The sequence below is a fragment of the Alosa alosa genome, chromosome 11, assembly GCF_017589495.1.
Source record: "Alosa alosa isolate M-15738 ecotype Scorff River chromosome 11, AALO_Geno_1.1, whole genome shotgun sequence".
NCBI classification, from domain to species: domain Eukaryota; kingdom Metazoa; phylum Chordata; class Actinopteri; order Clupeiformes; family Clupeidae; genus Alosa; species Alosa alosa.
In genome coordinates, this window is record NC_063199.1 from 33,837,390 (window position 1) to 33,850,881 (window position 13,492).

Sequence of the window (13,492 nt, forward strand, 5' to 3'; positions counted from 1 at the left end):
AACAGAATCGGATCCCAGCCTTGTGTGTCCTTCGATGCCCTCTGATCTGGCAGGAAATGCATTGTGCTGCGGCTCATTGTTTATGGTGTGCTATGACGTGATTTGGTTCTAATGTAATGTTTATGGTGTGCTATGACGTGATTTGCGTCTAATGTAATGTTTATGGTGTGCTATGACAAATATTATTGGAAAATAGCTTTACATTACATTAAGTGTTGTTATGCTATACATCTCATAATTAATCACGTTGTTGCAAGTATACATATATGTATGCAAATAATGTAAGATAAAAGTTTAGTGATATTTAAGTTAAAGCATAGTAAATAGTTAAAAATGGTAAAAGTTAAAAAAAAAGGTATTTTTATGTTTCTGTAAAAATCAAAACATAGGTAACGCTAAGGATTACGCTGATTGTAAGCAATCAGAATTGGTGTTTTGAGCCCTCAGAAACCGTGTAATCCTGCAACAAAAGGATGTCTAACCGATGTTGAACTTTCAAGCAATTTCACATTTGGTGCCGCAAGCACATCTAGTACTGCTGCGAGGCAAAATTGTGTGATTGAATGATGGCTGCTCAATCATTCAAAAATTACTGCATACTTCTGTTAAGCCTGGTGAGTGATCATTAAGCAATCACTATATGACAACATGACAATGCATAATCTATTTGAGATTATAAAATACAATCAAAAACAAATAATACACAGACACGCAGACACACATGGACTCACACATAGACAAGCACACACACACACACACACCACAGAATCTTTGATCTTAGGCCTCCTATATCAGAAATCAGTCACTGAGTCAGACCCAGCTGAGCCTGCAGGCAGACATTGTGTGCTATAGTGTTAATTTTGTCACCTATTTTTAATTTAGTCATAGTCTTAGTCTTGTGACGAAATGTCCTTTTTAGTCTTTGTCATATTTAGTCATTCAAATATCATTTTTTGTTAGTCAAGTTTTAGTAGTCGAACTAAAAGTCTCATTCATTTTAGTCTAGTTTTTTGAGTCAAAAGAAAACTAAAGGTATCTTAGTCTTAGTCAGTTTTAGTCAACACATTTTAGTCTTTTTTTTTTAAAACAAATTATTTCTGATTACCATTTGAGTCAAATAGTGTTTCACACATCTCAATTTTCCAACAATATTGTGTGTCCACAGGGCTACTCGTCTGTTATAATTACTCATTCTGATTTTTGTCAGTCCGTATGTTTACATGCACAGGTAAGTCGAGCTACAGTTATAGCTCGGCTGGGATTTGACCATAGACAAAAGATTTGACTGGACCACTGTCATATAGAAGTGAGACCAGTGTTTCTCAAAGTGTGGTCCGGGGGATCACCAAGTGGTCCGCGATGAAAGCAGGCGTGGTAAAAATATAATATAGATGAGTTGTTTGCCAAATAACTTGTAGTTAAATCAAACAGTTCTGCAACACTGTCTATGTAAGATATGCCAGTTTAAATCATACAGAATGAATCCTCTGACACAATAAGCAAAGTGCAAAGACAATAAGCAAGGTGGTTCAGTGAGTAGGCCTATAGACTAATTATAGGCTACTGTTGAAGTAGGTCTAATCTTTTTTTTTTTTTTTAGCTAGGGGTTAGTTAAGTGGTCCTGAAACTGAAATAGTTTGAGAAACACTGTCGTAGGCCAAACTACTAATGTTTTTTACTCCGCCTCGCTAGATGGCGATATGCGCCCAAACACAACACATTCCCCAAACAGACTCTCCATCTTAGCCATAGCTAACTTGCTAGCGAACTTTCTATATTAGCTTACTTGCTAGCAAACTTTGCATCATCAGTCTAACTAGATGAATAGTTGACATTACATGCTGAACATTTTCGTATGGACATTCTGGGGGATGTTAATTTGTATGAGAGAAGCGTCAACTTCTGGGTATGTAGCAGTGGCATAAAAGCTTAGGTAGTTAGTTTGCTAACTCTGGCAGAAATCTCCAGTGTTCTTGTTCCATGTAGTTTCGTGTTGCAGCCACAGGGTTGCAGCAGCAGCACGACTAGCCTACAGGAAAGCTGTTGCGTTATGAACTCATTCGAATATTTTGAAAACGTAACAGCTAGATATTCTGTCTTCTCATTTTGTAGACGAACATGAAGGGAGATTTTATCTTAGTTTTATTTCATGCAAAACATTTTTAGTCTCGTCTTTTTTTTCGTCAACAATAATGCATCTTAAGATAGTCTTAGTCAGTGTTTCAGGACATTACTGACGCCTAGTCATCGCCTCGCCTTAATCATGAAAAAAAGGTCGCTGATTTAACATATTTCCTCTCGTCTCGTCTGACGAAATTAACACTAGTGTGCTAATGTCCCTGAATCTCAGGCCTCCCTGGACTGCTGGTGTGTGGCAGCAGAAGCCTCCGAGGCTCACACACACACACACACACATACACATACACAAACACACACACACACACACACACACACACACACACACACACAAACATACATACACAAACACAACAGAGAGACTCTGAGCTGAGACACTGAGCCCTGAAAGCAGACTGCAGAGGTGGCAGAGGGGCTAAAGCTAACGCTAACGCTATGCCACGGCCCTGACTGCAGCACTCCGTCTCCTGACACAGCTCTCTCGGATAATCACTATGATGACAGACGATGAGGAGACACAGCTTTGCACATTACAGCAATCTCTGCCAAGATAGCACTGATGTGCAAAAAGTAATACCAGAGGGGAGGCTTAGGAGTGTGATATCATCAAGTTCTGCATGTGTCTGCAGTCTATACTTCAGTTTTACTGCCATGACTGTGTAGAATGTAGAGATGATACTAATATTTCGGAAGGTGAACACTGGACCTATAACTTAGCTTTCACTAAAATGCTTTGGTTGTGGTTAGAGAGGTTCCCTTATCACTGTAAAGTGCTTTGGGTGCCTTGCAAAAAAAATGCAATTTGTTGCTGTTGTTGTTGCTTTTGCATCACAAACTGAGCTCACAGACATTTATATGGGGATGTTCAGTCAGGCTTTGCAGGAATTTACAATCTTGCAATTTCAAGAATGTCCAGCAATTGCAGCTTGCAGATGTCTCTGTATCACAATATTTCAGTGAAAAAAATGCAGAAACATGGAAATTTTGCATGAGTTGTGGTCTAAACAATCACAACAATTTGCAAGATCCTAGTGGACTGTTCAGTAGTAATCTACATGATGGTGCAAAACTGATCACTGTCACACACTCACATACTGTTCAGTAATAAACTACATGTTGGTGCAATACTGATCACTTTCACACAGTCACATACAGTACTGTTCAGTAGTAAACTACATGTTGGTGCAATACTGATCACTTTCACACAGTCACATACAGTACTGTTCAGTAGTAAACTACATGATGGTGCAAAACTGATCACTTTCACACACTCACATACTGTTCAGTAGTAAACTACATGATGGTGCAATACTGATCACATTCACACACTCACATACTGTTCAGTAGTAAACTACATGGTGGTGCAAAACTGATCACTGTCACACACTCACATACTGTTCAGTAGTAAACTACATGATGGTGCAATACTGATCACTTTCACACACTCACATACAGTACTGTTCAGTAGTAAACTATATGATGGTGCAAAACTGATCACTTTCACACACTCACATACTGTTCAGTAGTAAACTACATGATGGTGCAATACTGATCACTTTCACACACTCACATACAGTACTGTTCAGTAGTAAACTACATGATGGTGCAAAACTGATCACTTTCACACACTCACATACAGTACTGTTCAGTAGTAAACTACATGATGGTGCAATACTGATCACTTTCACACACTCACATACAGTACTGTTCAGTAGTAAACTACATGATGGTGCAAAACTGATCACTTTCACACACTCACATACAGTACTGTTCAGTAGTAAACTACATGATGGTGCAATACTGATCACTTTCACACACTCACATACTGTGAAGTACATGGTCCTCCACACTGACTGCACAACATCAAAGGTTCCTTTTTTCTGCAACTTTGACATTTTTAAAGCAACACCAAAGAGTTTTTTGTACCCTAAACAACTCACAACTTGTACCTTCATCAACTCGTAACAGGGTGAACGGCACTTCTGCATTCGCTTCGCGGCCCTCATCGACTATAACCGCACTATGTAAGTTTGCCAGATCGGGTAGCGGATCTGTAGTTCAATGTAATGAGACATAAGAAACTACAAATTTGACTTGCATCTGATGTCGCAATACATCGTACTTTCATAAAATCCTGCAACATATTCTACCTTGTCTGTGGACATCGTTAACAAATCGGACTAGATAACAAATGGATAAACAAATAGTGCGTGCGACAGGGAAAAAAGTTCTTTGGTGTTGCTTTAAAACTAGTTAATCCTTAATACTAAGTACTTATTTACTAAGAACTCTTCACAAATTACTTTGAGATTACTTAAACCATATGTTTCACCTCAATAATTTTTTCAGATGACTCCTTAAACCCTCTGCTGTATAACGCTCTTAATACTCTCTCTGGCTCGTTGCGATCCATTGCTCTGAGATCCATTCCTCTGAATGCTGAAATGTGACCACATTGCACCAATTTTAAGTACAGAATCAATTTCCACACAACGCATCACAATATCCTTTTTCCATAGTTTGTTTCCCTGCCCTTAATTGAGAGAAGGCATCTCATTTCGATCTCATCAAAATCCCCAGCAGTGCATAATAAAAGGATCAAATGTCTCCTGTTTAGGTTCAAATATGTTTTCCTGTTGTTTTGATCCCTTAGTGGGCCATTGGATGGCAGGACAGCTCTGCTGATCCCCCACTTCGACTTGTCTCCCTCACCCTGTGTGATGCACTGTGCCTCCTGACACCACAGACCCATGTGGGTCACATGATGTGTGACTGACCTCTGACCTCGGTGGAGAAGTGGGCCGAGTGCCGCGTCACAAAGAGCTGCAGCTGCTGATCCAGGTCACATGACGCAAGGCTGATGTCCCAGGAGCGGATGCCTGTCAATCAAACACAAAGAACCAATATACTGTCATCGTCAGCTTCCCACACTCACTGGTAAACCAATATACTGTCATCGTCAGCTTTCCACACTCACTGGTAAAAATGGAGCCTTTCGCAGGGATTTAAAGTCCTTCTGTGGTATCCTATAAAGTACTTTATATACAGTATTATATATCAAATAATAGTAGATGTCAAATGCAAAGTGAAACACAGCCACACCAAACACAACCCTATTGTGAAATGATTTTGTGAATACATATGAAATGAGGAGAGAAGTGGCGCTCAAGAGGAACTCGGTGGGTCTATTACTCATGTTGAATAAGACGAGAACCTGACTCACTAAATGGATTATTATCACTCCCTGCTCTCACTCGCACTGCTCCTGATTTGCTCAGGCCATTCGTTTAAAAGTTGGTAATTAGATTTCTTGGTGAATTTGAAAAAAGCTGATTTGGGTGAGAACATCGTCCCCACTCTAGAACCAGACCATGCTTTTATCCACAGCACGTTATCAGCCCTGACACAACTCAGTCCTCAAGAAAGAGGAAGAAAGAAAGAAAAGAAAACGGTTGCAAATGACTGATCTTCTGCAGTGACTCTTCTGCAGTGACTCTTCTGCAGTGACTCTTGGGCAAAGCCAGACTTGTGAGGCATAAGCACACGGCTTTCTCATCTTTTTCTGCTCCACCCAATCCGCTTTTCCTCTCTCAGCGCCAGAAGATTATGTTCCCTTTTCTAAGGCAGCAATTCGCATGGCTTCTTTAGCACAAACAGGGTTGATTTTTGCTGTGACACTGATGCCCGAACTAGCAGACAGAAGCCCTGACAAAATACCTAATTCTTCCTATGAGTGCTTTCCATAATCACAGAGAAGTCATTTTCAGTACCACTCATTTTGACTGGAACATGATTATGTCAGATGAGGCGGCTGGTTAGCAGTGTACTTTCTCCTAAAAAGTTCTAGTATTGAAGCAAAACTAACAATAAAGTGATAAGACGCAGATCAGTTATTGTGTCGGTGACAGGACAACAGTCATTGATATACTCCAGGACCCCCAGGGCTTATTTCATCCAGGAGAAATGGGCAGAAAGAGAAAGTAAATAGGTGAAAATGGCTGTGGTCAGCGTGTGAAGGCAGGCAGCCGGCTGTGGTCAGCGTGTGAAGTCAGCGTGTGAAGGCAGGCAGCCGGCTGTGGTCAGCGTGTGAAGGCAGGCTGTGGTCAGCGTGTGAAGGCAGGCTGTGGTCAGCGTGTGAAGGAAGGCAGCCGGCTGTGGTCAGCGTGTGAAGGCAGGCAGCCGGCTGTGGTCAGCGTGTGAAGGCAGGCTGTGGTCAGTGTGTGAAGGCAGGCAGCCGGCTGTGGTCAGTGTGTGAAGGCAGGCAGCCGGCTGTGGTCAGCGTGTGAAGGCAGGCAGTGGTCAGCGTGTGAAGGCAGAAATAGAAAGCTGTGGTCAGCGTGTGAAGGCAGAAAGAGAAAGCTGTGGTCAGCGTGTGAAGGCAGGGAGCCGGCTGGTGGGCAGAGCGCAGCCCTCTGGCCTCTGAGCCGGCACACTAATGAGGGCGACAGGGAGCCCATCGTCTCAGTTACAGCAGCAGTGGCAGCAGCACAGGGGCCATTTTCTGTGTCACTGCGTCTGTGTCAGTTTACCCCACAGCCTTCAGGCCGATTTCACACTTCAAACAAGCAGGGAAGGCAAATGCCAGCATCCTTTCCCTGACAGCTGGAAGGGTACTGTGAAATCCTCAGTAGGAATAAACTAGTGCAGAGTGCAAAACCTTACGTTTTAACACAAAGCTATTTATATAAGAAAATTCAGATTTAATCAATTATTAAGCTACAGAGACAGAGGAAAGGAGAAAATCCGATATGTGACCTTAGTTGAACCTTTTGTTACAAGAATCAATGAACCAGGTTAGGGGAAGAATGTTATCCGTAACATATGAAGAACTTGAACTGACTTACTCAGCCTATGCCTTTGAGACCAAGTTACTTCATTAATATTCAGATTTCAACTTAATGTCCCTCGCATGAACTCATTTCGTAACAGGGATCTAATATCTTGAGGATAAACATGGTTCTGTATAGAAGTCTCCTTTAACTTACTGTATTTCTATTGTTGGCCTCCCAAACCCTTACATTTACACCCAACTTCACACATCAAGTGTTATTTCCCCTTATTGAGGCTCCAAACCAGAAAAAAATACATTGTGGACACTAGACACAGAAATATGATGATACCACTAGCGTCATGAAATCAGATAGACATGGGGGATCTTGTGTTTATTCTGCCAGGACAACAAATTAATTGTATTAGAGGAGGTTGTATGTTTAACTGACCTTGTTTAACTGAACTTTTTTTCTTTGAATAAAATGCTGTCTTGATTGATTGTCATAATATACTGTAGGTAAATCTGTAGCAGGGTTAAGGGTTTACTTTTCAGTACAAATACCAATGTGTCTCTTAAGTACTGTGAGTAGTATAAAAATGTTTTGACTGTATAGAGAATCATTAAGGTATCATTATTTACACGGTGTCCTATCACTTCAAGTTATCAGCTGATAGGTAAGACATTTTTGTCCTGTATGCCTGTACATTAACTAAATGCTCTTCAGGACTGCAGCAATCCCATATAACCCGACTTAGAAGTGTGAAGTGTCATTCACAGCACTTACTTAGAAGCAAGGACACAGATTTGTATGACAGTAGGCCTACATCACATCATGCTGTACGGCATACCTTTTTGTTCAAATAGCCTAGCCTAACCATGCCTAATAAACCCCGCCTCTCACAAAAAGAAACCCACGGATGTTGTTGGTGATATGATTATCCTTCAATATTATCTCTTATCAACATCAGTATCAACAACAACAATAGCACTAGCAATGGAGATGAATGGTTACCTCACTAATTAGCATTTCTGCTATCAAAAATAGGCCTTCCATGTTGAAGGTAAATGTGCCAGGCTATACCCTCACGTGCTCTGCTGCCTTCCTCACCGGTTCCTCTTCTGTTAGGAACGTTTCAAAAATCATTCTCTACAAAGTTCTCTTATCTTCTATATCTGTAGCTGTCGGTTTTGTAGTGTAGAATATATGATTGTTATGGTGTTTACAGGCTAGACTTAGCTGTCGTTTTCCAAACAGCGCAGCTGAAAAGTGCATCAACATAGCCAAGAAATCGTTTTCGGATGTCGGTGCAACCATGGAGATGGTGGGGTCCTAGCCGATTGCAGCAGTTCTGCCTTTGAGAAACCCGGGGTAGACTAGGCTACATGACGCATTGTCAAGCAAGTTCCAGTACTAGAAGTCACCGCAGTGTGCATTATTAAATAGTCAGAGTGCTAATGGCTGCGACGACTCGTATTCCAATGCTGTTTAATGTGGATGATTTAAGACAACTCGAGGACGGAGGAAGGACGTTACCCCTGCGACTTTTTAAGGTTTTGAGAAATGCTTTCCGTAACCTACTGCAGCAATAGCCTAGGCTACTGGATGAGTACGTTCTTGTTCCTAGACTGTAGACTTTTGCAAATGCGGTGATTCAATGAAAGTGAACGTGTATTTTCGTTAAAATACGTTTATAATGTTTTTAAAGTAACTTTTAGAAAATTAACTGTAATAGGTTACCAATTTGAAGAATAGCCTCACAGAATAATGGATAGTCAAATTGCCTCCAGTGGCGGAAATCCCACAACTCACCGAAACTATTTATTTATTAATTTTGTTCACTGCAGGAGTTTCACTGCAAAAGACTCCGGAAATAAGATTTGTATAGTATGCTGCGTGAATCAAACTATTTATACCAATCATGGCCTGCAGATGTGGAAAACTTTAGCACGTGCACAAAGGGTTTTTACGCACTCACCCCGTTCTATATGCTCCCTGGCAGCCTGCAGCTGGTGCTCTGTCGCTATCTCCCCTATCACGATGAGCATGTAGTAGCTTCGCTGGCAGAAAGGTGGTCCACGCCGTCGCCGCTGTCCAAGGTGCTGGAACCGTTCCTCGGTGCTAAACTGCGCGCCATCCTCATCCTCCTCCACGGCTTCTAGTGCACCCCTGGGTGGGATCTCCATGGCAACCCCACGGCGGCACGACGTTCGTTCCAAATCAATCTCCATGACAACTACTTTCACTTGCACAGGGTGCAAAGTGAAGACAGGCAGGGCTCATGTCAGAGCGACACTGCTCACATTTGGAGATATTTACCTCTCCGTGATTGGTCAGAAAGCACATGCAGCTGAATGATGTCACAGGGCTTGCCCAAAGGGTGAATCTGAAAATCTTAAGGTGCACTGCAATATGAGATGGATTTCAAATTAATTACAGAAACAATAACTTTGCTTACCTGTTCACCTTTATAATAAGAAAGTAATCAAAAGAACATGCCCCTTGCCAAAGAACAGCTACAGTATATTAAACACAGAACAGACAGACATAGAGGTATAGGAGAGATATAGAGATCAGAGAGAGGTATAGGAGAGAGAGAGATAGAGAGAAGTATAGGAGAGATAGAGAGAGGGGTGTAAGAGAGATAGAGGTATAGGAGAGATATAGATATATAGAGATAGAGAGAGGTGTAGGAGAGATAGAGAGATAGAGAGAGGTGTAGGAGAGATCTGGACATAGTGTTACATTTACACTGAACAGCATGTTAATGCAACACTTGCCTTCACTCTAATTTTTCATGAAGTGAAGTAAAAGTATGCATACAAAAATTCTCTCAACTTTTGTTCACAAATCTGTTCAAATCAGTGTTAGTGAGCACTTCAATTTGCCAAGATAATCCATCCACCTTAGATATGTGACATCAAAACAAGCATGATTAAAAGGTATATCTATTGCACAGATGTACCTTGTACTAGTCCCAATAAAAGGCTACTCTAAAATGTGCATATTTACTACATGCTGTAACACAAAGTCATTACGTCACAAGTTTTGAGGGAATGTGTATCTGGCATGCTGACACCAGAGCTGATAACTGGATAGTGAAGGTGAAATGCTCATGAATACAGATTTCCCCAAATTTGTGAACAAATAAACGGTTTGCTTCAACTCATGAAAAAATGGGAGCGAACCTAATTTGGGATTTTTTTTTAGTATAGATGGACAAATCTAATCATCAGTCCAGATTCAATTCCCAGCCCCCACCCCAAAGGAACATATGTGCAGACACACACACACACACACACACACAGTATCACCATAGGTGTTGCTACAGCAGTGATAATCAGTATCAAATTGCTGACCACCTTGCTGATTTCAGCACAACTATGAAACAAGCAAGCCATCAAGCTGATGCTAGTCCAGTTGTGTCCAGAAAAGCATCTTGAGAAATCCTCCATTCTTCCATTCATATCTGTTATATGACCAGTCAAGGAAAGATTTGTTGACGTATCATTTCATCAACAAATGAAAAATTCATGAATACCCTGGCTCCATCTTAATTCAGTGTAGATGCAGTTATCTCAGGCTGCAGTGTCATTATCAGATTTAGTATTCATTTCTGAAATGGGCAGGTTACAAAACATATCCCCATGGCTACGATATACTGCAGTCCAAAAGAACAGTGATATCTGCATTATTGAACAACCCCAATGACAGATGGAAGCAGATAAGATGGATTGTTTAATGCCCTTTTTCACTGTGGTTATAGGAATGTCTTATCACTAGAATGGAGTTCATAGTGAAATGCAAGGTTATAAGAATGTCTTATCACTAGAATGGAGTTCATAGTGAAATGCAAGGTTATAGGAATGTCATCACTAGAATGGAGTTCACAGTGAAATGCAAGGTTATAAGAATGTCTTATCACTAGAATGGAGTTCACAGTGAAATGCAAGGTTATAAGAATGTCTTATCACTAGAATGGAGTTCATAGTGAAATGCAAGGGCCAGTGATGTTGCAGCTCTAACCAGAGCCCATGGTATGTTGGATCGTATGAGCCTCCCTGAAGTACATATTGTATTCTCTGAAAACCTGCTTCAATCAGCTTTTCTCCCTATTGACCTTGCACCAGCAGTTCACACTGCTAAAAATAGCTCTCATGGTATACTCACGGCAGCACAGGCGCTGATCTGAAGCATACGTGACATCCACACAGTCCTGACCTTGCAGACATCGAAGTCAGTCAATATATGAAAACCTAAATTTACCTCACAAGATCAAAAGAGTATATATACTTATACTTATATAAAAACAAGAAAGAATTGGTTGATTATAATATTGTTTTTGTTATACTGCAGCAATCAGGGGGGCTTGTTCAGTACAGGAGAAGGTGTCCCAGTAATGGGAGCAAGAGAGAGGAACATGGGAGAGTGTCAGAGTCTGTTCGGAGGAGTGGGAGTGTAGAAGGATCTGAATTTGTGGGAACATTTCAGTACAGCTTAATCAAGAAGAAGGGACTGTGTGTGTGTGTTTGTGTTTTCTCATGTGTGTGTGAAATTTGTGAATATAATGGTATTTGTATAAAAACATTTCTGTTGTAGAATTTCATGGCATAGGATGTCTGCATTTCTGTGTGAGAGAGAGAAAATGAGAAGACTGAAAAAAGAGAGTGTGTGAGAGAGAGGGGGGCAAGCACTGCAACAATTGCTCTTCAGAGCCTTGCAGTGAGTCAGCATTCAGAAGCTCCTGCATAAAAAAGTCATCCTCACAGTGCCTCCTACTGGAATAAACTGGTACTGTCACCTCATTTAAAGGTGCTCTAAGCGATGACACACGATTTTTAGGCTAAAACATTTTATGTCACTTACTGCAAACATCACCTACTGTAACCAACCGCTAGCTGTCTGTGTCCTGAATACACTGTAAAAAAATGTGATCTCTGTGGACAGCCCAGGCTCCAAGAACGGCAACAAAAACAACCTGGGCAAACCTAGCCCATGAAAACATAACAAACTGTTCCAGCAAATCACAGAGGAGATGCACGTTTAGGAGAGTTTCAATTGCATGGGAGCAGCATGGGAGGGAGGGGGAGGAAGTAGCGAGCCTAACCCCCTCACTGAGCGCCGCTGTTGTTGCAGGCAGCTCACTGCGCCGGGATTAGTGTGTGCTTCACCTCACTGTGTGTTCACTGTGTGCTGTGAGTGTGTTTCAGTAATTCACGGATTGGGATAAATGCAGAGACCAAATTTCCCTCATGGGATCAAAAGAGTATATATATATATACAATATATATTTACACTTATACTTATGTTGCTACTATATGCTCCACTGCTATTCTTTATGCAGTGGAATTGTGTGACATAGCATCCAAACCAATCATATGCCTTTCAGCATCTTGTAGCACCAGCTCCTGGGCCCCTGCATAGGCAGTCCTGATGGGCCTCCGTGTTCCTCAACCCAGGTAAAATAAAATATATTCCAGACTTTTCAAGGGCCCCCTCTCCCCTTGGGCCCCTATAATCAGTAGTGGTTTTACCCCCAGTCCGACGCCCCTGCCTTTCAGTGACAAAACCTTTGACTCTCAGTGACTTAATCTGTATTTTGTTTATTCCCCAAAATGGACCATTCAAATTTAATCTCACAACTGGATCTTGTGATACAGCAGAAACACAGTGGTTTCACTAGACACTGACTATGCAATCCTAGTTAGTCACATAGGTCTCTATAATGTGGTATCTTTCAATGCCATCCTTCTTTGGACAGGACAAATATTAATGCACTTATCTTTTGTGACCATAGCAGATATGTCAGTGGTGTATTGAGTTTTATTTATATACAGTATGATTCTTATGAATGCTGTTAAGCTTCTGATAAAACTTGACTTTTAGTCTTGAGGCAATGTTTCAGTTTTTAGAAGTTATTGATGGGAGGGGTATTTACTACAGACACATTGTAAATCATTTTCCCTAGTTGTTATCAATATCACAATACAAAATTGGAATATGGTTTCTTTGTTTGTTAGATGTTCTACAATACATTTCTGTCTCACATTCAATGGCAATACTTACTTTATTTTGTAGAACTATCCTACCCTGGAAAATCCAGAGTTCTCGCAAGAGCACAATTTAAATTGTCTCTAGGAGACACTCTGGCAATGAGTAATGATGCACATTACTTTTACCACTTGTATCGCGGGGAGCCAATCACATCGGTGTATCTGATATAGGCGGGCCAAAGGCGAGCTAAAAAGATGACAGTCGTAGTGTTATCCAATTGCGTCGAAGTCCGGAATCAGTCAGTAACGTTGATCATATAGTCTTATCCAATTGCGTGCAGTGAGATTTTCAAATGCATGCTTGGTGCCGCCCCTCGAGTTGGGCTATTACATTATTCGTGGCCAGACCCTTAATCTTTCTAGATTACCAGGGTCTGGAATCTCCAGGCTAGAACTATCCAGTATTTGTCACAAAATGTAAAAAATCTAAACAAAAACGTTAAAAGTCGGGAAATGTGGACCACATAAAGTATACATTCATTTAAAACACATTTCATGCTTATTTTATGTATTGCGCTTCATATTTAATGGATG

General features: G+C 41.1%; 1 protein-coding gene across 1 annotated transcript in view; it reads right to left on the minus strand.

Annotated features, from left to right (window-relative positions):
- The window catches only part of map1ab (microtubule-associated protein 1Ab), a 45,401-nt gene extending 36,268 nt beyond the window's left edge, over window positions 1-9,133 (minus strand). Inside the window, 2 exon segments of the mRNA XM_048256560.1 lie at window positions 4,914-5,015; window positions 8,884-9,133. Of these exon segments, the coding sequence (XP_048112517.1) occupies window positions 4,914-5,015; window positions 8,884-9,091 (310 nt within the window). The 5' untranslated portion in view covers window positions 9,092-9,133.
- Between the last annotated feature and the right edge of the window lie 4,359 nt (window positions 9,134-13,492).